General features: G+C 32.3%; 1 protein-coding gene across 1 annotated transcript in view; it reads right to left on the bottom strand.

Moving 5' to 3' along the window:
* LOC109535057 (protein big brother) overlaps positions 1–23,713 on the bottom strand; it is an 80,702-nt gene extending 56,989 nt beyond the window's left edge. Inside the window, exons 1-2 of the mRNA XM_019900873.2 lie at positions 23,442–23,713; positions 15,720–15,905 (exon numbers count right to left, since the gene is read on the bottom strand). Coding sequence (XP_019756432.1) covers positions 15,720–15,905; positions 23,442–23,612 — 357 coding nt within the window. The 5' untranslated portion in view covers positions 23,613–23,713. The remainder of the gene's footprint in view (positions 1–15,719; positions 15,906–23,441) is intronic.
* Between the last annotated feature and the right edge of the window lie 3,326 nt (positions 23,714–27,039).

The raw sequence follows: 27,039 nt of genomic DNA, 5'->3' as shown, positions 1-27,039 counted from the left end.
CGACGATATGTTGCTATCTGCGTGAAATACTTATTATATTTAAATATTATGTGGGATCATCCTACTAAGCTCAGTTACAAAACTGAACGGCTCATTCCGCACCCAAAAACCAAGACAAAAGTTCATGTAAAAATACGGGATACCGAGTTTCAAAAATTTTAGTTTCGTTATTTTTTTTCAGATCTACTCTACAGCGCATAGCTTTTATGAGTGAGACTTTTACCTTAAATTTGAAAAAATAGCCACCCTTATTAAGGCTTGGATATTTATTTATGCCAAATGGTTGCGACAATCTGCAGGGTATCACTTTTTCCATAATAATAATGTTAACTTTTGTGCATCCAATCTCTTATGTAAATCTCGGTCGGAAACTTAACTTTAGAAAATTTAATTTCTTAGATTTAGGAATTTATTTGGCTTTTGCGCTGTTATCGTGTCATGGTTTCCGAGCTACTTGAAGATGATCAGAACCATGAGCATATTGTAAAACGAACACGTGCCAAAGAACCTAAACATAATAAAACCGCAAATATAACAAGAATTCGAATAAAACTAAACACTGTTCAAAGAAACTTAAATACCTACACAAATCGAATAGTTAATTAAACAAACAAAGTTAATATAATAAAACAAATCTAATCAAAAATTCCAGCAGCATAATGTGTCTGTACATATAAGCAATCATTTGTAATAAATGAGTACCACAATAGATCAAGATGTCCCTAATTAGAATTCATTCCATCTATGACGCAAACCGTCTATAAAATAAAACATATATTAGTTTTTCCAGTAATCGCCATTATAGTGACTTACGAGGAAAATATCCAAATGGGATTTCCCGAGTCGTATACACACGTACAACGATATACATTATTAATATTCACCGGCTTTTTAAGTATTATATATGCCGATGGCCATGAAAACGTTCGTTTCTTCTGTAGGTCACCTTTTGGAAATTTTCGCTAAGCAAATGTTGGTATGAAATTATAATTGGTTTTAAAACAAGGGAGGTTCAAGAATTTCTAATGAATAACTAAGATATATTATTAGATGCAACATTACTGTTACTGTGTAATCTGATTTAAAATAGGTTCAAGAACAAAAAATTGCTCATTATAAAATCATTCTTAATTAAATGGCACGTGACCTATTTGAAGCGGTTATTTAAGCTGCTGTAAGTTTTGATTGAACAGATTGAACATTAACTCGTGTCTCATTTTGAATGCGTGAATATATGCAATTGCATATACAGCTTGTTGAACTAATTTAATTTAAATTTGCTCATAAATTTGTATGTAATAAATTGTTAATTTTTTTCGACATGCACGTTAAAGACAACGACAAATAAACATGTAACTATAACCTCGTATGAACAAACACATACAAACATATTCGAATGAACAAACAAAGTAAACCATTCTTAAGACAATTTGAAGCATTATTCATACATGTGAATCACTAATTTCGTTGTATGAATTACGAAAAATTCGTGTCACACACGCTTTCAAGAAAATTGATTTGCATTGTGATGTTAATCGGTTTTTGGGAAAGACGAACATAAAACGTTGTTTATGTTTTATTTTAATACGTCGGTTTCGTCAAGTTGACGAGATTATGCAGTTACTACCACTGTTAAAATAAAAATCTCTAGTCAAGGTTATTGATAATTTGCTGGTAAAGCGGACTGCAATTTTTCCGTTAATTGCTTTTTTGAAATAGCTGCACATAATTATGTTACTTCTAAGATAGCCTTTATTTTGCCAGCTTATTGTGATTTCAACGGTGCCAAGTTCCACTTTCTAATAATGAGTGATTTCTAAGAATGAGCGAAACTAATTTGATAGTTAATAATAATGTTGCACACCTTTGTTCAAAAAATTATATTTATGTAGATTATAGGGACAGGAACCTTTTCAGCAAAAAAGTTCACCTGTTTCTGTTCGCTAAATGCATATAATTAACAGTAAATGAATGAATTTTAAAATTTCACTATAAATCGTTGAAACTATTTTAACTTGCAATTTTTATTATTTTAAATTGTAGTTTTTTTAAATATGCTATTTCTCATGTTCCTCATCTATCAAAGTATCAGTAAACAATAATCAAAAATATTCATTATAGCAAGTAACTTTAAACATTAATTAACACAAAAAAAATCTTTAAGGGGCTATTTTGCAGATCTTTGGGTCTTCTTGAATTATCACTAAATGATTTTAACAAATTTAAAAGCCTATAAAAAACGTTTCTTTGAAGAAGACAATCTGAACGCAAAGTCTTGATGTGTAATCTATTCCCCGTTATTAGAAGATGTACATTTTTCAAATGGAAAAATTTGAAAATTTGATGAGAAAAGTTTAATATATATCAATTGACTTTTTCAGCAAATTGCCTCTTGTTCCATATCATAATCATACTCATGTGGCCTCAAAATTTATAAATTTATTAATACATTCAATATCTCCTATAATTTCTTTAAATTCTTTACCATTATTTTCTTCATTGAAATCAAGCACTAAAGAAAATAGTGCGTTAATGATTGTTAGAATACTAATTTAATCGTACAAAATGATTTACGGGTGAAAATGAGTCAAAAAAACGCCTTTACCTGCATTTTTATTGATGGTTCTTTCAAATGCAGCAAATACATTTTTACGTTAAGAAAGTAATATCAATTTCCTGCCTGTTTCCGTAGAGCAATAACTTTAAAAAAGAATTAAATTAAACGTAGTGAATATTATTAGCAACAATTAAACTAGTGCGTGTTTAGTTTTAATAAGACTGTGATAAAAACAATATTCAAAATGAAATTTAATACGCATTAACCGGTATAGTTACAAACATGCGAAATGAGCGATGAAGAGGAAACGGAAAACCACTGAAAACATGATATTTTGACTGGCTTACCGACCGCAAAGCTGATATCCAATCTTCATTTCACTTGATTAATAATTATTGGGGACGCTAATAATATGAGCGCCAGGTGGTTATAAAATGTTAGATATGGGCAAACTTCGATAATAATTTACAATTTCTTTTCAAATAGCACGTTTGATCTTTCCTTTGTAATGATGAAATCTGAAGTAAAAAATTACTGAAATATAAACCATGAAATCAACAACAAATGAATGTTTAAGCAAGTCTAACCACATTGCGAGGATATCATTATTCGTATTTTTAGATGAGAATAAACAAAAGAAAAAATTTAAACTACCTTTATGTTTATTCTAATATATTTTCGTTATTTGAAGTTTAGTCTCGGAAGTCTCGGACTAGTTGATCTAATCAACATTAACTGATGGAAGAGCATAATTGTTGATAATCGTAATAGCGCGCGTACAGGGTGAATTATTCAGAATGGGAAGTGCGGAAGCTTAAGAAACAATGCGTCTCTCTCGACCCAAACATGCCTTATTCGAAAAGGGATAGTTCCGACATTTCAAGGTATTAAAAGTAGATATTTATTCCGTTTTTTCTTTGTCATTATTCTGAAACAACTGTATTCGCCGTCATTAATAGATACTATATTTTTACGCTGTTTGTTGAACATGAAATGAAAAATGAACATTTTTTCCATTATGTCTTTTGTTTCATGACGGTATATCGATTCGTTTTTGAGAAAAGTTGGAGAGAAATCGTTTTTATGTAAAATGTGTCAAACATAGTTTCAAAATCGTTTCCAATGATCGAAAAATAAATCCATGTTCAATGTAGCAACAATTTTATCTGAATCTTATTTTGTAATGGTTTTTTCCAGTCCAGTTTTTCCACAAGGAAACAATATCTTTTACGGAAAGCCTTAATGACCGGTTTTCCTTTTTTATACAGACACAACTATAAATAAATCTCAAATTAAGATTAAAACTCAATAAAAATATTAATAAATAATATAGGAAAGAGTTACTTATGAACAAAGATTGAGACCAAGAAGATTGTCTCAAAAACTGCACTTAGCATTTAGCTCATATTTAGAGAACCGAATGAGTTGGAAATCTCTAGTGTATCCATAATTTTAGGAATGTTTTCAGTTTTCACGCAAAATACAAAAATTCAGAATTCAAACGGGTTTCGAAAAAATGTAATATAATTTAATGAGTCTACGAAATACGAATTGAACGACCTGCTTTAGAAACTCAATTTATAAAAACCGAAATTTGCAACATGGAACTTAGTTCCACAGATGAGAGTGACAAAATTATATTTCCAGCAGTAAAATTAGTATGTACCTGTTAGATTAACGAGTTGCCTTTGTTGATTTACGCACAAAGCACAAATTATTTCGTAATATTAATGAGAAAAAGGTATACACTGTTGCAAGAAATTTACAATTTGATTTGATTTCTAGAAAACATCTCTAGAGGAAAGAGTGATGATCCGATAAGAGCTTCGCTCAGATCAAATATCATTTATCGTTCGATAAGTTTAACTTCATATTCTAGAAGCAAAAATAACTCAGAAAAGTTGTACTTTCAATACGATTTTTAAGTTGGTTTTACTTTTTTTCATTTTAATTTGAATTGTATTTCGATTTGCTATTGCAATTTTTTGTTGTCTGGTAAGTCTCTTATGCAACGTGTATTAGCACATGATCCAATCATAGTTGATATAATTATCAAGTACAACTCGAATATAAGTCGAAAACAAGGACAAATCAAGTAACTCAAAAACGAGGACATCTGCAATACGCATGCACACGCAATGCAAAAAACCCTTCAAATTTAATAGAGGATACAAGTTTTTCGAGTCATACAAAAAAAACTTATGACAACTTGTATCCAGTAAACGAAGCGATTGCGGACCTACAGAAAAATTAAATTAAATTCGAAAAAAGATTCGAATAAAAGCGACACCACTCAAAGCAAGCTCGGAAATGCCACAAAATGGGAATCACAAATTAACTTAGTAGAACCATAAAGAACAGAGAAGTAGACAGAAAATTAATACTAAGAAACAGTTTACAAAATTTGTCAAAGATTTTCACAAATCGGAGAAAGTTAATTTATTACAGTCGATATAAAACCCTTTAAACCCCAATATAATTAATTTTAAACTGCAGGCGAGATATTATCATGGTGTCACCCCCAGTAAATTATCTTGTATGACAAATTACTAAGATATAACAACGCATCGTGCCTTTTGTCGAATAGCGTTTCAACCCAGGTGATGCCATGCTGTTACTAATCGACTGTTATAGAAGGGTTGCTCGAGAAATTACATTTAATAAAAAAAATGAGGAAATAAATCTCAGTCATATCCATGTGGGTCTTAACAAAATAATTAAATTTGAATTTCGGTCGTGTATCAGACTAAAACGTTAGCAGCAATCGAAAACCGGGAAACGCAAATTCAATAAAAGCACGTGTCGCTACCATTAGAATATAAACCTTTAAACCAATCCTGAAGTATTTTTGAAGAAAACATGTTGACAGATGTTCCAATCGTTGGGATACATAATGTAGCACTCACTCAACGCCAGACATTCTTCAGGAGGATTAAAACGAATCTTGAAGTGGCATATTTAACACATCCGTCAATTCGACGAGGTAAAATTCGGGGTGTTCGTTCTTCAAATCGATGGAACACAGCAGCTGTTTTGAAAGTTGAACGTACATCCGAATTACGTCTAATCATCGCTCAGAGAACATACTGAGCATTAGACAGATAAAATTAATAGCCAACGGCGCTTCTAAGTGGTTTAATTATTTTAGTTGAATTCTACAAAAGTTAATGTTATATCATTTAGTCATTGAACGACGGTTTATTAACAAAACCGCGCTAAAGGACATGGAAATGATCCCCAAACATTAAGCAACTCTTTATTTAATAATAGCACGAGTTTTTTTATGCCAATTTTTGGCCTTTTCACTTGAAGCATTTTTTTACATTTTGCATATTACTTAACAAGCATCGGAATACTTTGAGATATTGAAACCAGATGTTACTTCAAGTCATTACTTAATTGTAATTGTGACGACATTAAATAATTTCCTTCAGCTATATCTGAACTTACGAAACTAAGGATTCTGGTGAAATCCCAGTCGATTTTTGCATAGCTATTTTTTTTCGACTAATTGTTTTGATCAGTAGCGAAGTACTACGGTACACGACGGAGTCATAAAGGCATTTTAAGCCCATCACAATACTAATATTCTAATCAATATAGTTTCAAGAGGATTTTATTTTAACGGATGCTTAATCCCACTTCAAAATTCAGGTTCTCCAATTTTGCTTGTGTTTCGAACAGACCATAGTTCACGTAAAGCTCTTTTTAGCATTTCTTATAAATTTAGCAGTTTTAATTAATAATTCATGTACTTGACACGTTGATAAATTGTTAGTGTAAACTAACACTAACACTTAAGCAGGTTAAGGCGTTGAAGTGTTTGGTTTCCAATCAGAACGTTCAAACCATTTATATTAAGTACTTCGTTGAAAATCGGAATCAAGATACTGAAGTTCGACAAATAATCAAGTGCCATTCTATCAATCCATTCAATTTATTGATTTCAATTTTCGACGCCACTGGAAAAGATGAATTATAACTATAACATTTTGATGAGTAACTTATCTACTGAAAAAAAGGCACTTTTGATCAAAACTCGTTTAGTGGCATGCTTTCTGTGTAATTCGGCTATTAACGATTGGCTGCAGCCTTACTTATAATGTAACTGCTTTTCTGCTTTGATTCAAGCTTCTGCTTGTAAAATTATCTATTTTCTAAGAAAACGGTTGAAAATAATCACCATTTATTCGCATCTGAAAAATTCGTTTTTACGTGAATTTTTCATCTGCTCTAGTAGTACCTATATACATACATATTTTAACTTATTACAATTGCAATTCATTCAACTTGAGACTAAAATCAAGACATGTGAAAACTTATCATGAAGCTGAACTTGAAACAGATTTTTTACACTATATTTTAATGTCGTATTAGTTCTATTAGACTCATTAATTAATTATATTGGATAGTAAATATGGTTATCAAGGCATCATATAAAAACGTGTTGAAAACATCAAATCTCACTAAGACAGAATTAAACGATAATTAATACTAATACTACCAAGAAAGTTATCGAGGACATACCAAAAAATGTTTTGTTGTTTGAATTTTTTTTGCCTATGTATTCTCCTAGATGGTACCGTACTGAATAATGATGAGAAGAATCGAATTATTTTTATAATAGAGAGTGCGATTATAATATCTCGTATTGACTAATCAAGATTTACAGCAATGCTAATATGGATCAGGGGCGCAGGCTCTTATAAAATATTATATATTGTAAATGGATAAACTTTCGGCATTCGAAAGATGGTGTTAAATTAAAAATATGATGATCTGAGTGACGAACGTGGAATGTGTCATGAATTCAGAAGGATGAGGAAGTGATTAACACATTTAAAGTAAAAATTCGATGGAAAAATCAAAGAAGAGAGTTCAAGGACGAAGAAGAACATCTTGGCTTAAAAACCTGAGGGCCTTGTATGAACTAAGATCTAAAATCATGCGAATTATTCAGAGCAGCTGCTAATAAACTCCGGTCCTAAACATTAAGCAATAAAAAACAAACAACCTCCGGAGGATAGACGGAACTCAAAAATGCATTACTAATCGAAATACTATAAATACTTCCATAAATATAATGCACGAAGACGGTGATCCGATAAAATCTAAAATCCATGAGCAGTTTCCCAACTTTTCGCTTCAAAAATTATAATTGTTCTAGAAACAGATATTACCATCCTTCGATCGATTGCTTGTCACCCAATTTTTTATCTATTCTTCTTATTCTGGCTCTTTTTCTAAGTGGGAAAGGCACGCTCTAACTGTTCCTGCTTTAACTGTTACTTTCACTATTCGTAAACCATTTCTCTCATGGTTCTAGATCCAAATGTCTTTCTGCCTCAAATAAACCTCAAATTTAGAGATGAGATTTTATTTTTTTATATTTTTTTATGTTTATCTTCAGGCCATAAGACACATACAAAATGTGGACCCATTTTTTCATCTAAATAGGTGCTGCATTGGTCATTCAGTTCAAAAAATACGGAGTTAATTCGCTTTTTTCTGATTTCGAGCACTCGAATTGCCGCCTGGTTCAGTTCAGAAAATTTACATCCAGTATATATTAGAGTTTATCTCAAGTTTTCTCAGTCGCCCTGCCGTACACTAAGCCTAAGTCAATCAATGATTTATCAAAAATGCACAAAGTATTGTACTTTATTACATTCATATACATGTAATTAAATGCTGCTAAGAAAACTTGTAAAATTCTGTATGAGAAAGCAAATTTTCATTTTATTCTGTTTTCGAATTAATAAGGCAAAAAAATGCTTTCCGTTGTCGCGTACTGGAGGTAAAATTGGAGAAGCCTGACGTATTTTTCTTATTACTTTTCTACGAATAGTCCAGGAAAGTCAAATCCGAGGTGTTAAAACAAGTCAGTTAATCGCCGATATCTAAAAACCGAAAATTCGTGTTTTAAAATTAAAAACACTAAAATCGCACAAGTCAACATTGAACAAACTATTAAACTCCTTCGAACTTTCCCCATTTAGATATTAATATTTTCATATGTTATAAATTTCAAAATACATTGCATTAAGGCAGGAAAAATTAATTGTAAATACACCTACCACATAGTAATGTTGTCGCTACTTTGTTTGCTTTAATTTAAATCTTCAAATAGTTTCGCTTCCTATCAAACTAAAATAACGCGCGGCGCCCTCAAACACTGCACCATGAACCGTAAACCGTGTTTAATGTTACTTTACTATACCCCATGCCTTTGTAAATAACTGTAAAATGGTTTATGACAAATCAGGCGCCTTTATACGAAATGTTTAGGGAATCATAGGCGGATTAGTTACCAGTTCTCCCAGACAGATAAAAAGCCAAAGCAACAACATTTTGTATATCTTATAGTTATAATGCAAGTACTAAATAATTCTAAATCCTAATTCTTCCAATGTTTTCATCAGTTTTATTTTATAGACTTTTAGTATTTGACTGAAGATTTATTATAATCAATATATGTGTGCTTATATATCATAGGTAATATATAAGCAGTTGTTTCCTGGATTTTTTAGAATTTTCTTGTCTAGACTAAGTTCGGTTTCCTGATTAAACAAAATGTTTCACATTTTAGATGTTCTATTAATAGAGTCTGATTTCGACGCCTCTGACTCACTGTCATTACGACTTTGCCTTTTTGTAAATAATCAGTGGTTAGTCTTAACAATGCCTAGTTTTATGTGATGAATTTTATATCATCGACGTCGCTTTGATATTTGATATTCCCGCGGCTAGGCGCTTCCTCTACATTCAGACATTAACATCAACCATTAGCATAAAATTTTGAACACCATTATAAACCTGATCTATATTCTGGCATTTTACCCTAAAAAATCCGTACTGCACCCTCCCTTCTACAAATCCAGGGTTTACTAAACAGGTAGATAGACTAGAGTTATCAAAGAAACAGTTTCCTTTACAAGTTCCCATGTTTACCATTCTAAGCGTTGCAAAACAAGAAACAACTGATCTCTATAACGAGTTTCGGAGAAAAAAATAGCCATTTAAATGGGACCGAACACGCGCAAAAAACGATGTTACCTTGTCCACGCTGCATAGAATTAACTCCGTTCTTTTGTTTAGTAGGCACGTTTGTCCTTTTATTAATAGACGGGATTAAAATATTAAAGGGCTTGATACCCTCATTAACGGAGGGTCAATTTTTGACACGTTGTTCCCTGAAATATTAATGGTAGCATTTTCGGCCCATTATAAAACTCGTTGTCCATTTGTCATGCATTGTTTTCTAATGGCCGGTTTCTATATTTATTTTACCATTTGAATCGTAAAGAATGAACAACGCCGAACGGTTGACAAGTTAAGTCGTGCATTTTTTCGGGACAGGGATATGGTGATGGAAATTTGATACAACCGGAAGGAAAATGGAGTTAAACCTTCAGGCATGCCATGTAATAGCTACTGTAATAAATTTATTACCGAAATCTAATATATTATTGTACTGTAAAAAGAGAAGGATGGAATTATAGGTTTATTTTCAACAAAATATAGGATGATTAGAAATAAAAGTCATTCCTCTGAAAGCGTTGTTTGCGGAAAATTTTGAATGTGCAAATTAGTGCAAAAAAAAGTTATTGAGGTTCAGACCACCACTTGATACAGAATTAAAAGACTCCTTGCCTCAGTGGAACTTGAGTTAGGAAATGGTGCCAATCTTTGGGCAACAAGCGACATTTTAATATTACATGAATAGTTAGAAGATAATGCTATAATTTTAAGCATTACACACCTTTTTATTTCAGGAACGTTCAGTTAGTTTATAATTTCTACATGACTGGATAGAGCACTAAAGAGCACCACAACGCGGTTTAAGAAAGAAGTATGCTATTAACGTTCCAAATTTTATAAAAAGTGATCCGTGTGTTAAGCAAGAAGTTTCCAAAGTAGAAGTGGAAAACAATAGTTGAATTGACCCAACACAGGCTAGTGATTATAACATTTTATGTCAAAAACACACTCCATTCGGCTCGAATGTAAAAATGGCAGCCTCATTTACAGTTTTGACGAACTCATTTTTGGACTCGTTAACAATTAGAGTACGTTGTTTTAAATCAATTTTTAATAAAGATGCTTAATGCGCCTTTAGGCCACAAGTCGGTGCGAGAGCAAATTTTTGAATTTTATTTGCGTCAGTTTTTCGATCATTTTGAACCTGCACTTTGTTGAGTTTTTGCAACTAAATCAGTGTCCTGAATCATTGTTGTCGACACAACAATCGCTTAAGATCCGAATGAATTTGTTGTGCCGAGCCCTTCGGGCACGACACTGATTTGGAGTCGGAAAATTGCTTTAAATCGGCACTTTGATCAGTTTTTGCCACTAAATCAGTGTCGTATCCGTAGGGCTCGGCACAAAAATTGCATTAGAGTCGAATGTATTTGTTGTGCCGAGCCCTTCGGGCACGACACTGATTTGGACTCACAAAATAGCTTTAAATCACATTTTGTTCAGTTTCTACCACTAAATCAGTGTTGAGACCGTAGAGCTGGGCACAACAATCGCATTAGAGTTGAATTTATTTGTTGTGCCGAGCCCTTCGGGCACGACACTGATTTGCAGTCGAAAAATTGCTTTCAATCGGCACTTTGATCAGTTTTTGCCACTAAATCAGTGTCGTATCCGTAGAGCTCGGCACAAAAATTGCATTAGAGTCGAATGTATTTGTTGTGCCGAGCCCTTCGGGCACGACACTGATTTGGACTCTCAAAATAGCGTTAAATCAGATTTTGTTCAGTTTCTGCCACTAAATCAGTGTTGGGACCGTAGAGCTGGGAACAACAATCGCATTAGAGTTGAATTTATTTGTTGTGCCGAGCCCTTCGGGCACGACACTGATTTGGAGTCGAAAAATTGCTTTCAATCGGCACTTTGATCAGTTTTTGACACTAAATCAGTATCGGGTCCGTAGAGCTCGGCACAACAATCGCATTAGAGCCGAACGTATGTGTTGTGCCGCGTCCTTCGGGCACGACACTGATTGCGACTGAAAAATCGTCTTAAATTGGCACTTTGATCAGTTTTTGCCCCTAAATCAGTTTCGTATCCGTAGGGCTCGGCACAAAAATTGCATTAGAGTCGAATGTATTTGTCGTGCCAAGCTTTTCGAGCACGAAATTGATTGGCACTCAAAAGTTAAAGATGGTTTGGAAAGAAAATCGCCCCAATTTTTCACTGAGCACTTGCAGCTAAATAAGAATAAAAAAATCTTACATTTAAACTGTTATTAGAAGCTGCAATTCCTTCATTGGTTTCTTGCATTAGAAATAATATTTTCAACAATTTTCAAATATAAAGCTCGGTATTAACAAGCTTCTATTAAAAAATAGAGCAAAAAGCGATTACATAATTCGTAATTAAACAAAATTACGAAATTTACAATCAAACCAATTGACAAAAAATGAACTATAAAACTCAATGTTGTTAATATTATTTACATACATGAGTAACAGGTATGCTTAAATTCTAAAATTGTTTTTACTATTTAGTCCCATTTAATATTACTGATTTTAATACTTTGCTCTGTATTACAAAAGACTAACTTTTGGAAAACAATTAGTATTATTCTGAAAATGTAATGTTAAAGAAAAAATATTAGAAAAATACATTACAACTATGTTACAAAGTACAAATAACTGTTGAATTCCGGCCGAGAATTTTCTTAGAATGATAGTCTTAACTTTCAAATTATTTTGCTGAAAGAACATGTGTCACTTTTGGCCATTACGATTTCACCAAACTTGTACAATCTCTCTAACCGGGGTTTTCCTTATACATGATTTATTAAATCGTTTCCTTCATCTTAAGCTCGCTTTTAAAGTGAATCCATGTGGTAAAGCCATCAATCCGGATTGTGTATCTTTCCCTAAACATCCGGAAGAATGGTTAAGCCCTTGTAATCCTGTTTGCTAATTTTTCGCCCTATATGAGAATTTATGAAAAACGTAAACAGTTGGCGGATACCACACAGGGAGCTGTCACAGATTCGAGATTATTAAATATGGGTTTTATGCCGTGAAGTACATGAAACGATTGGGTTTAGTGATCCGAAGGGATCGAACACAGGTGGTTCCTAAACGAAACAAACAGAAATGTATTTATATTAATAGTTATAGGGCAAAGTAAAGGGCTTAACTCGACTTGAATACCACCCATTAATTTTGATGTTTTTGCACAACTTTCTTAAGATTAATTTATAAAATTGTAGTGAAAAGTCTAATGATGTCAAAAAACAGTGAAAGAAAACTATTTCGTTATTTTCACATATTAAATTATAAAAAAAATACGGTCCAAATAGTTCTATTTGCTCCGGATGAAAAAAATAAAAAATTGTACGGTTATTAGGCTAAACGTAGCCAATTCGACCCCATTGTGGAAGGCCCATAATTATGACACTAAAGAACCATATCTGTCCAGTGAAACGACCATAAGCAACAGTGTTATTAGGCCATATTTTCATGTTTTGCTCGTAAACTGAGTGTAAAATGTTGCTTTGAGGGTACCCATTAAAAATTTACTACGCTCAACGAACCGAATAGATTGTTTATTGCCGTTTGGGTTAAAATGTGTCTTTTGCATGCATATGTAAGCTTTATATACCTAGTTCTAAAACCAAAAAAATTGAGGAGAAATAATGAATAATATCATATAGAGATGACACAAAAAGATCGATAATTAGATGTAAGAATTGTAAAGTTGTCAAGTCTAAATTCCCCAATATATTTAAAATCAGTTAAAATAAATTAAAGAGTTTATTGTCTGAATTAACATATTTGAATGTTGTTTCAAATGTTGCTCCTAGATGAAAGATCTTCTTCTTGTGAAAGAAATTATGGTAGTAAAACTACTATAATTAGAAAGCAACTTGAAAAACTAAAAATTATGATAAATTATTACCAAATATCGTAGATAAGAATCCTGTTCATATAAATTTCTGGTTTGGTTGTTTAATAGAAAATAAATATTTTCCTGTTTTATAAATTTTTTCGCGACACATGAAACAATTTTTATCTTAGCGCATTGCGTATCGTACAGACAGAGACCAGGTTTCTCTCAATTAAAGATTTCTTTTGAGGAGTAGATAGGCCTCAAGGAGACAAGCTTCATTTTTATTTACGCATTTGTCGAAATATCAAAAGTAGCGAATATTTGAAGCTATTTAATCAGTGATTTACCAGCAATGTTTTTAGTTAGAACTACTACCATTAAAAGGAAAAATCTACTTGAAAATCAGCCTGTATATGCGATAAGCTTAAGCTTCATGTACAGAAAAAATGTGCTCTCTAAAAATGTTACGCTTTCTCAAAACCATTTTCCATCCAAAATTATGTAAATCTTACACATAGCAAATGTCAAAGTTCGGCCAAATAAATTAAGAACTGTAGAAAGCCCAAAGAAAAAAAACTTTTAAACTTGAACAGTTTGAAGATTAGTTACGAAGCTAAAGCGGACAGGAATTTCAGTTAACAAACAATTTGAAAAACTACATCAGTGTCTATAAAAATTTAAATTAAATTTAAATATTAAGCAACACATAAACTAAAACAAGCAATAAAAAAAATTCTATAACGCAGCCGAAGAACAGAAAAAATAATGTAAATAATATTTGATTAAACGATCAGTACCTAAGCTTAAATCTAAAAAATTAAATGGTCCAAAATTATTATATACAGTGTGAAATATATTATTATATACAGTGTGAGTTATACAAGCAGGAATCTGGATTTTATAGAGAAACTTATTCCAAGTTAATTTCGTCATATCATGTGGTCGGAAAAGCTTCGTTTTTGAGACACAAAGCTTTGTATTTTTGATAGTTTTTTTCGGGATCAATACATTTTATGATAATTCTTTCAAATGTTCAATCCAGGTACTTGATGAGGTGCCCCATTGATATCAAGTCCTCTTTGAGTTTAAAATCCTTTTAGTCCTTGGAATTTTTATGGTAACTGTGCTATTTTCGTGTAATTTGAAAAAAGTACCTCAATTTATAAAGCAAAATGTTTACACAATTTGAGAAATTGAAATATGAACTAAAGTTAACTTAAAATAAAGTAGTATATTTAACGTCAGAGACTGCTGCTAGTATAAACTGAATCACCCTTTATTTACAGTAAGCGAAAAATGTATTGCAGATATTTCCTTAATTACTAAAAAATCGGGTGTTTGTTTTTCGAAAAATTGCTTTAACCCGTCGATTTTTATTTTTGATTGCGGATTTTCTTTACTACTTTATTTACATAAACCTACATCCTACATAAACTAATTTATGTTTATGTAGGACGATCCAACAAAAATTATGATATCGAAGGACAACTTTTTTAAATGGAAACTTCTAATCATTTTATATGTAGCATACCCTTAGGCACTTATAATGAACGGTTTTCTGGAAATTTACCTCTGAAATCCCTAAGAAAAATTGTCAGCCAAGTTTATAGACTAAATAGAAATTAAGACTAAGATAGTTATTTAAAATCCAAGGTTTATGTACATCGACCACAAAGCATCGAATACGTAAAAATCTTAATCAGGCATGAAGCTAAGACAGAATTTGGCAGAAGCGATCTCAATAATATTCAAGAAACCAACGAAAGCAATCTGCACTTAATTTAACTGTTTTAGTCTTAATATTAATTGATTAATATTAATTAATTAATTAATTAATCTAATTAGTTTATAAATTGGGACAGCAATTTTCCGCAGACATTTCTTTGTGCGAAATTGCTATCCAAAGTTATAAACTAATTAAAATTAAGTCTAAAACAGTTAAATTAAACTGCTGTTTGCTGCAGTTCTGCTAGTCTATTTTGGAGGTCCCAACAGACGTAAAACGACTTGCTGCTAAAATATTTCCTGCTGTGTTACAACTTGGCAGGGTTCTCCCCTTTAGCATGGCGCCGAATAGCGCGATCAATAAAGACGCCGGTTTGCGATTGGTTGGCAGAAAGAGCGTCGATATTCGCCATTTTGAAATAAAGATGAGACGCTTTGAACGATTGAATGGACACCAGTGGCGTGGCAAACTTTATTCTATTGCTCAATACTTTTGAATTATAGTTTTACAACTTGGAGTAGCGCAAACAGAGAAAAAGAAAAAATCGGTTTCAGGCCGATAAAAAAAGTATTCACTTACTTTTCCTGGTTCTTTTTCGAAGTCGCACTGGTCGGACATATAACCCTGATTAAGGGGATTGAAGACTAATTGCAAATTAGTTCCGGTGGCGGAAAATGCGATTTCGGTATGGCCCTCTTGGCAAGCAGCAAGAAATCGTTTTACTCTTTCCTCTTGGGGCCTGTCTCTATGTCCAGTATAGCGAACCTGCAAAAAATAAGGGTATATTAAAAAGTAAAAGTAACTGAAAATACGCCATAACACTCCTAAGTTGAACCAAATTACCGGGTACCTTTGATTTCAATTTCTGTATAGACAAATAGAGGATGTAAGGGATGTTAATTTAATTAACAAAAGCAACTGGTTATTCATACACGAACACATAGATACAGATTGAGAATTGGTTTAACGGAATAATTTTATTCACGTTTAAAATATGTTTTTTTATTTAAGGTTTTCTTGCTGCATTCCTACATCGAAATTCAGAATGCCCATATTTTATTTTTCAAAATTTCATTACAAACAACAAGCGGAGCCAACAAAGGAAAAGTCAGTTTTATTAGTGAGTTTGCATAGTCCGTTAACCAAACGAACCTTCTCCTTTTATAGGAATTAACGCAAAATATAACAATATGTAGTTAAAATAGAGTAAACTGAGTAAGTAAAATAAATCTGTAAGTTAAATAATCATATAAGTCACGTTGGTTTGTTTCCAAACTTTAATCAATTTTACCATTTGATTTTTTGACCAGAGAGAAAACCATAAACAACAAAAATTGTACCTAAGTTGGCACTCAGCAAAAAAATAGACTAAGAAAAAATTATTCCCACAATTCCATAAAAATAGAAATACATATATGTTTCCTATGCAAATCCGCATTTGAAACTTAGACCGTGTTGTCTTAAAATGATAGTGACAAATAGAGAAGATTTTTTTCTGAAACTCCATATGCACTTCACAGTTCTTGAAAGTGTCTAGACATTGCAAGTATTTTCTTATCACATAGTTTAACACATAGTTAACCGAAAACACACTCTTTACAGTTATTCGGAAATGTGCCACAAATATCGCAAAACAATTTTAATTTTAAAAAGTTGTAGTTGTTCAAATAGTTTCTATCAACCCCGGCCGATTTCATTGCATGAAACTTTCTTTTTGAGTTTTCGGGCTCTGAAGCCGGCCTAAAAAATAATTTCTTCCTGTCGTATCACAAGTACGAATGGCTTGCATCTCCTGAGGTGTTTCGCTTGAAAGATTGGGGTGGATATTGGTAAGCTAAACCTAAATCAAAAAACCATATTTTTTAGAATTCGGGTCCTTGGAACTGGAGATGTTTTGATTAATCGAATTCTAAAACAATTTGTTTATTCTACAGATTAAGATTATAGAACCAACATTTGAAAACCTGATAAAGTAATATTTGCCCTATTCTTCAGACACAAAAATAATTAGCCAATTGTACACGGCGTTGATGAGTTGGTCTCAAAAAAACTGATTGAAGGCTCACTTGATTAGATTTTACTAGATTTCCAATTAGATTATAAATTGTCCCATTCTCAGATCAACCCGGGATTTTTCAAGATTCATATTATGAATTCATTTTTCTAAGAATGTAAGTCACCATTTAGGCATATTATTACTATCATATAATGTTTTCGTAGTTCTATGATTCATCAAAACAATGTGGGTCGGGTCGGTAATTCCGCGGAATCTTAGATGTTCCAATTGACTTCATATTTGCATGATGAAACACAACAATGTGGCGAGCACACTTATTATATACAGAGTGTCTGGAAATGAGTGTTCGATGGTTTAACTCAAAATCACCTTAAAATATTGAAATTTGACTCTATTGAAATCGGTTGTTCTGAGAGCTCAGTTATAGATACATTTTTTACTTAAAATCCTCGAACATTGATGCTGTTTAGTCGGAAGAGTGGCAAAAGCAATAACATGTTACTTAAACTTCTCGCCCTGAAACCTACTATACTTCTTTTACATTCGTTTTTTTAAATTTTAAAAATTTTTAATTTGAGGTTTCATTTTCGAGATATTTGATCTCCAAAATGGCAAAAAATATTAGTCTTGGTTGTTTCTCTTTAAAACGGTTAAACATAGAATTTTCAATTTTGGTATACATTATAAGGTAATTGAGTGCTATTCGATGGTAGTGTTTTGTAGTTCAGTTTACTTTTATACAGGCTTGAAATAGAAATTTTCGTTTTGTTCAGAACTTTTTTGTGTACACCTAAACTTTTATCGACATCTCTTGTTGTTTTTTCCTACGCCCATTAGTTTGCCCGTAAAAAAATTAAATGGTTTCGGTTTGATCAAAACTTTCCAAGTCGTTGGATTGGGAGAGATCAAGAAGTTCCTATAAGCTCGCCTCCTAAATCTCCCGATCTAAACGAGCTTGATTTTTACTTCTGAGACCATTTAAAAATACGGTATATTCAACACAAGTGAATTCAATTGAAGAATTTCAGGAACATATTTAATATTTCTAACGAAATAAGAACTTCAGTGCAAACTTTACGGCCTGTAAATTGAAATTTCATTAAAATACTGCGATTATGCCAAGAATGTCAAAGTGACCAATTTTAACAGCTGCTAAGTTTTTTTTAACATTAGATTGGTTATTTAAATTTAATTTTGTTTGTTTATATGGTTGCGCATATTGTTACCATGTTATTATTCAAGTAAAATTTATTCAAACTTAATAATTGTAATCTAAACCAAGATACACAATTTAGAAAAATAATTTAGGTTGTTAGTAATCAACTAATAATGCGTACCAAAATTTTATATGAAAACGTTATTAGATTTAAAAAAATTAATTTAATTACTTACACATTTTGAGAACGGCAAAGAAACCTATTTTATTTTTTTGCGGACAAACTAGTGGTCTTAGGAAAAAACAATAAGAGATAGAAAAGTTGGTAAATAACTTGTAGTAATTAACAAAATTATGTCGAGAAAAGTATACACAAAAAAGTTCTGAACAAAATAAAAGGTTTTAACATATTTATGCAACACCCTTTATATACCACCGTTAGATTTGCATTCATTATAAATATTTATTTCGACCGTACCTGTACATTAATCAGCAAGATTTCGGATAGATTTTCAGTAAAAAAATACGAGTATCTATCAGCCACGATCGTTTAAAAATGTTCAACGACGCCGAATAAACAGTGTAAAAATTAAGAATAAATTTAAATTTTCAAATTCCGTAAAGCACAGAAGTGAGAAAATTAGATGAAGTGCTACCATTGCTTCCAGGTGTTCTCTATGTTCTGTAATTGCTGAACGACAATTTTGGGACACACTGTATACTTCGTTTTAAATACGTAAATTTGTGAAAACCGAGCAAGAATGAATAAGGTATTATTTACTCTACTGATCTATAAATGTCGGAATGTTTATGATGCGAAAGATGTGATGTTTAAGATAGAAGAATAATTTGAATTTTTTCCGTAAAAAAATTAAAGAGGATTGTACTCGAAGAAGTCATAGTCAGATGAAATTTTTGCACATTAAACATGCCGGCTCCTCTAGTGATAGTAGCAGGAAAGAGTTCTTCGGATACATGTTGTTGAATGTTTCACAAAATTTAAACCTAGGATTGACAAGTTAGACACGCCTAATGTAATTTACAAAATAGACTGTTTGAATTGTGAGAACACATACATAGGTCAAACAGGACAATATCTAAAGAATAGAATATACGAGCATAAGTATAGCCTAAGAAAAAATAACGAAAATGGTACAGCATTAGCACAGCATGCACAACAGAAGTTGCATAATTTTGATAATGATGAACACAAAAATACTGATTGACGAGAGTAATTATAATAAGAGAAGAGTCCATGAAATGATACAGATTAAAAAACATAACAATGCTATGAATTTCAGATCGGATACCGACATCTTAACTCAGTATATCATATATTAATTAAATGAAATAAACATAGAATATTAACTAACACCCGGTATATTGAAGAATTTTGCAAACCAAAAATAATATTCTCAGAATGCAAAGAAAAATAGCTGAAAGTAAAAGAAATCAATATAAACAGTATTTTATTCGCTTTGTGTCGAAAATGGACAACATTAATACTCCAAATATATGCCAAGGCTTAAAGCAGCAACAACGCTACACATTTAAGTAAAAATATTTAACGAAGAATTCTAGTCTCTTCCCAGGTTTGATTGTCCTGACTAAATCACCTGTTAGGCCTAAATAATTTTAGAGTTTTAAAGTATTGCAATTTTGATGTATTTTAATGTGTGATATGATGAGGCTGTTGACGAACTGTGGTTGTTTTTTAAATCAATAAAAAAATGTTTTTAACTATCTGTTCTTTTAGAAAAACTGATAATGGTAGACAAATACACCGAAACGTATTTTAATTGATAGAGACAATAAATGACAATACAACCCAGGAATTAATTTTGATTATTCTTTTTTAAAGATTCATTCACTGTTATGATTATTTGCCCATTAACAATACTTTAGGGGAAATTAGTGAAAAAGTCCCACGCGCTTCTGCTAAATTAACTGACTTACTGGATTTTAATGCAAAATGCAGACCAGAAAAAAAATAAGCCTTAGAATTTCCATTCAGAGTTAAGAAGCTCAAGATGGTTAAAACGATTTCTACTGGACTACTGGAAGATTTAAAACATAAATGTGGCTTTTGTGATGCAGCAGGTAAAATAGTCCTACAAAATCTCACAAAATTCTTTCGAGTCTGGCACACACACACACACATTCTGGCCTTACCAAACTTGTAACCAACAATTAGATGCTTGAAACAAAAACTCGTTTTCATAAAAAAAAAGACCCTGAGCAATAAATATCTAATTTAGACGGACTCACAAACATGTGCGAAGCAAATACAAAGAAACTTTTGGAAACGGTCAACATGACTAATCGGAGAGGTTCGCTATACCTACTCAAAAACCAGAGGGGGGCTCAGAACGGAGAGAATCAATGCCCTTGTGTAGGACAATGTTAGCCTAAAAACAAGAATAGACTCACAAAGATAATAAAACTAAAGAAAGTATCTGAACAAAGAGCTAACTCGAACAAGATGCATTATTTTCTAGATCAAACTGGATTTATTTCGAATTGCTCACAATCCACTTACAGTTTGCCAGAAAACTTGATAAGCAATAGATGATAGTTATCACAGAACTATTGATCAATTGTTTGAAACCCTTCAATTAAGCGTTCAAAAAAAATATTTGCGTTTTTTTTCCAAGTTTACTAACACTTTAAACATTTCCGGACCTTATACATAAATATCAACTTGATTCATAGTTTAATAAAAGAATTACTTAATTATAAAGGTATTTCTATGTGCATCAGCTTCCTGGTCGTGATTCAACAAATAGTTACTTTAAATTTCATAAGGTTAATAACTTAATAGCAGTCTGAAACACACTGTTTTAAAAGCGAGAAAAAATGTGGATTCTAAAATCGCAATAGGACTTCCGCTCAAAGTGGATTGTATTATAACTCACGTTAACGCAGAAAATTTACTTGGATAAAAAGATTGCGGTTTTTCAAAGACTTAATTATTATTTTTGTAGCAAAATATGTGGTAGCCGTGTATACGAACCAAAAATGTAGTGTTTTTATTTAAAAAATTTAACTCAAATTGCACGAATTTGTTACCCTTACCAACTACGCAATTAAAAGAAAGTTTAGTTGCAAAAATAAAGACATGGTAATAAGTTCAGCATCGACGTGCGGGAACGAATGTATCAAAACAAAGAAAATGCCTGAAACAAGGTCTGAACTCAAAGAACTTGTTATTAATCCAAACCGGAAAAATAGGTATGCCATACAATTAAATCTGTTTTTAGGTTTTAAGGGAAACATTTTTGTAACATATTGCTGAGGGAGACTCTTCTTCTTCAGCCCGTGTTCATTCATTGTCGGATATAGACTATAGACCTCTTCTAGGTTTTTCCATACCTCGCGATATCTCGCTAGTCTCACTCATTGTACTCCGGCCACTGTTCTGCCATCGCCTATCCATCTCTTTTGTGGTCGTACCACACAATTTTCCTCTCAAAGTAATTCTCAACATTATTCTCTCCATGGCTCTCTGTGCGACTCTCAGTTGCTCAGCTGATCTTCGGGTTATTGCTAGAGTTTCCAAGTCGTGGGTGAGAACCGGCAGAACACAGCTGTCGTAGGCTTTCTTCTTCAGTTTTATCGGTACATTTTTATCTTTAAAAATATAGTTCATGTTTCCAAATGTCACCAATCACGAATGGATCCAGCGTTTCATTTCCGCAATTTGGTTTTCTTTGCCCAGCTTGGGCAGAGGGAGACTCTATGGATGGTTAATAATTGTAACACATAAAAAGAGAGTTAGATTTTGGAAAGACATTGTTAGGCCCTCAAAAACTTGTAGATATTCAGGGTCTTTCATAGCGTCGTGCAAATAGCTGAAGAGAAAACTTCAACTTTGTAGGTTCTTTCAATAAACTGTGGATTTTGGGTCGTCCCGAGAAAATAATTTTCCAAGCAGTCGAAAAGATTAATGAATTTGACTATTGCCGATGGAATGATAAAAGCAATTTTTTCATAAACATTATCTTTGTTAGCTTAATTCAATTAAATCGAAGGACGAAAGATTTTATGAAATAAAGTAGGCATAACTCACAACAGCATAAAACGACGTTTACCGGATCTTTTAATAAATTTTCAAAATTTTATATCATCCGGGACAGTTCCAAGTTCACTCAGTGGCAGAACTCATCCTTCTACCTCAGTTCGATTTAATTTAGGTGTCGAAACACTTCTACAACTTCTAACAACAAATAAAGGTTCTTGAATGTAACGAACCGGTAGTAGCTCCTATCGAACGACTCAGAAACCCATTTTTCCGACTTATAAAACAGTTTACGCTATTAAAACTATAAATAACGATCGTTTCAGAAACCCCCCACTGTCATTTTCGAAGGGCCGCCTGTTTGAAAATTCCTTTATCATTAGTCAGGCTATTTCAAGGGTCAATTTTAAGGTCCAAATTTTCGAAATTTCGACCATAAAACCGTTGTGTAACAGTAACTTGTTGCCTGTGGTTCCAAAAGTTTGGATAATATAGTACAAATTACTGTTACGTTATAAATGTGGAGTTTTATTTAAGAAACCGGCTATTGATTTCTTTAAAACGGATAGTTTGCTCGGTTCGTCGGTTTGAAATGGTCTGGGAAAAACCAGGAGGATTTTCCTTCTACTCTTTGAATGGACACATGTGGATACACGTTAATTCAATTTTCTTATTTTCAATCCACCAATTCCCACAATTTTGAACTTGCTCCTGACTTTTGACCGTAATTTGTTTTTCAGTCTTAGACTTTTGATAATGTCTAGATAAGTCTAAATGTGCCAATACACTTCTACCCATACAGCAAAATTTGTATTATTTTACATTTTGGCACGATTTAATCCAAACGAAAGGACAACTTAGTGCATAAAGCCAAATTGTTTAAAAAAGCCAGTAAAATTTAGATCACTTAAAAAGTTAAACGCATAGCAACGGAAAATGTCTTTCAAAGGGAACAATCACCACCAATTTAACACAATATTATGTACCTAGTTGAAACAAATAAATGTACCAAAAATCATCATAAAATGTTCATAGGATAATTAATTCCACATGATACACAAAAAGTATTAAAAAAGTTGTTCATCCAATCGAAAGTAATTAGATACATACTTCGCCTTCTCTGCTCAGCCTCCTAAAGAGTTCGTCGGACTCATATTTGGCCTTTTGGTCCGGAACCACTCTGGGCATTTTAAACATAAATCTAGGTTTAGGCTGTTCATACAAGCCGATGTTGTCGAAAGGTGTGTGATGCATCATGCCCAAAACCGAATTATGATCCATCTTTAACACTACGAATTCACGCGATTAAAATGAATCACTTGACGTATCGTCTGTACGATACCCCGGACAATTTATCACTAAACCAGTTTGTGAATGTATACGGAACGGGGACTCGACTATGGGAGATTCATACTGTACTATGGGTGGAGCGTCGGCTGCTGTCGACCAATAGGAAACGGGTTTCAAGTTCCCCATTCCTTCATCACGAAATCGAATTACAGGAGAAACGTAGTCTCTGTTGACATGGGGAGTGATCCGAGGGGCCTATCCTATGAAATTTTATGAGATTTATCTTTTACTAAATCTCATTGTCTAAATGCATCTGCTTAGCGACTTCAAAAGAGGATTTGAAGTTTTTTATTATGTTATGAATCGCTTTTGTGAGTGTATAATTATACGCCGGATAATAGTGTTTTGAGATTTTAGATACGCTTTCATAAAATGGCTGTTTACAAAAGAGGGAATATCGCGCTTTTAATGATTGGTGAACAATATGGAGTAACTGACATCCATATGTTAATAGGACTTTTTGATACTTTATTTGCCTCTTTTTTTATTATTCTCTTTTAGACGCCATTCGGATTGATTACTGATGGCTTTGAAATACGTACCCGCTAATCCCTCTATCGATAAATATTGTTCGCTTGTTAATAAGAGCAAAGCAAAAAAATGTATTCTGTAATAGAAAATGGAACAAATCGGTCAGAAATCAAATTCCGTTGTCGTTATTTCAAGATTAGTGATTTTATTCAACAAAATGTGTTCGTTCTCTAAGACAAACGGGATTAATTTTTTTTTGAAAACCTTTTTTCGGATATTTCGCCTCAAAATGTTTGTCTTTTAAAGACAGCATTTTCTCACGCTCACGTCTTCTATTGAAGATTGATAAAGAATGCTCCCATTTCACGATAAAGAACGAATACTTTATCAAAAGCTAATTAAGAGCTATCACGTAGAGTTTTAGGTTCAGGCTGTAATAGAAAAATACCAATTAGTAAATAAATTAATTTAGCAAACTTAGGTACTTAACCAGACGTTTCGACAGCAATTCTGCTATCGTTCTCAAAAGCTATCTTAAAAAAGTATCCAATAAATTTTAACAGTGTAAATGGCTAAATGAATACAAATATGTAAAAAATCGCACTCTGAGTTTTCGATTTTTTACAAATTGTTCTACATTCACTTAAATCTCATTCCCCCACTGCACTGCACTTAAATTCTATTCAATCGCTTTGAGGTCATTGAATAGAAATCAAATTACTTTGGTTAGGAATTTTGTATATTACATTTTTCGAATTTTCAATTTTGTCATGATATTCTGTTTTTGAAATGTTGCTTCGAATTGTATTTTTAGTTTTAGAGATAGTCCTAATAATGAATTTGTTACCTACTCGTTTAATTATACCTGAAATCACCGCAATAACTGGAATAAAAAAGTTTGCAATTGATTCATTTTGACTTTGTTTTAATGTTGGATTTTCAGTTTCTTTAAAACATTACATTTTCCAGTAAAATAATTTGAGTAAATATTTAAATTTAACACTTCTTTTGTGAATTGTTTTTCTTCGGGAAAATTAGATTTATTACAAATTGTTTTTGATCCATCATATAAACTGTTTACAATGCCTTTTTCAGCAGTATCGGGTAATTTGAGTTAAAATTCATATATAATAAATCAAAGAATACGTGCTCAAAAATGCATATAGATTAGGGAAATAATAATTTCGCTTTGCTGTAATCTGCAAGACGCTAGTTTGCCGTAAAGTAGAAAAACATTATAAAAACCGCCGTACAGAAATATTATTAAATAATATTTATTCACTAAATGTGTTAACAGTGTAGCGTACTTTTCTGTCCTCATTGTAGTTAACACTTCTTGGGAACGATTGTAATTTCGGCCAACGATTTCCGAAAACACTACCTACATTTTATTTAGGCTTTTAGATTTAGTCAGCATCAGGGTTCTGAAAGAAAAGAAGGAGTTATTTAATATTTTGGCGGGTTTAAATCCGGTGAAATGATAATTCAAAGAAAATAAAATAAAACGAAGAAGAAACAAACAGATACTTTATTATTTGAAGACACTGATAAAACTGAAACTAGTGAGCTTTACGTGCTGGTAGGCTGTAGTGAAAAATAATATTTTCCTGACTTTTCGCAAGCATCTTCAGAGCTGTTCTGTGAGCTAGAAAGTTTACATTGTACTCATTGTAAGCTCCCCAACTCTTTTTATTTTAGACGGCATCTTAAATGGCGCCAATTTCTCATAAGTTTTAACGAAGTTCTTTAAGCAGTAAAGCATGTGGGAGTTTTTTAAATATGCAAGTGAATTGTCAGGAAGAAATTCTGTAAAAAACTCACCACTCACCAGTTCCAAGTTCGAAGCAAAAGAGGCGAAACAATAAGTCTGCTAATAGAATTAACAATATTACTGCCTCCATTAGTGTTTCAGAGTCTGCCAATGTCTCATTAGAAAATGTGTTGTCTACTAACTGGAGATTGGTTTGTTTTGAAACGTGTAATTTAATTGATAGAACTTGTAATAAAATAATTTTCAGTTTTTTAAATTAAACGTATTAAAAGTTGTTATCTAATATGGAAAACGTTTTTGAATTTTTTGTCGTTCCGATCAATTGTTTTATAAATTAGTGAAAACTTTTACATAATGCATTTTCTTTACTTTTAAAGAAAATTGACCTAAAACAGTGTTTAGTTCAAGTATGGGTTTTTACCGTTTGTTTAATGATTTCTATACAACTTTCTTTTGCTTCATGTAGGTAATTATAAAATCTGTTTCAAATTCGGAGACTTTCTCAAATATACTCGAAAAACGTTTAACTACTTTTATTTTTTTAACTACTACCTGCATTGCAGTATTAGATTTCCATTAATTTTTATTGCAATACAAGCAAAAACATAGTGTGAATCGAATAAACATGTTTGCCGAAAAACGTTTGCTTCTCAACAAGAGAAAACTTAAGTAAAGGGTTTCTCACAAATTCAATGACCGAGGATTGTTTAACAGATTTTTTATTCCCTTTGTTGGAAAAAAATATCTCCGAACTAGACATTGTAAAGACAAACTGATTACAAAATTTGCGAACAGAAAAGAAAGTCTGAAATGCAAAAAAACTTTAAAATCTAATCTTGCATACCTAATTAAGTAAATTTTTGAATTGAATGAACATTGAATTGAAAACCTGCAATATTATAAGCTAGTTGTCTATTTAACATCCAGTGTATTTTGGGATTATAATAATTTTATTCGTCGGTCGCTCCTGCGAATAGTTTTTCTTCAAGGTCGGGCTTGATTTTTGACATTTCGAGTTTAAATCGCCAGCAAACTTAAAATTGTCCACTTGCTCTGCACCTGCACATAATGTAATGCCTACCTTACCTTAAGGTAAGTTTTTAATTAAAAATATTG

This window comes from Dendroctonus ponderosae, unplaced genomic scaffold, assembly GCF_020466585.1.
Source record: "Dendroctonus ponderosae isolate FM_Combo_2020 unplaced genomic scaffold, Dpon_F_20191213v2 Dpon_F_20191213_3, whole genome shotgun sequence".
Lineage (NCBI taxonomy): Eukaryota > Metazoa > Arthropoda > Insecta > Coleoptera > Curculionidae > Dendroctonus > Dendroctonus ponderosae.
The sequence above is the reverse complement of the archived record's forward strand: the minus strand, read 5'-3'. Positions and strand labels throughout refer to the sequence as shown.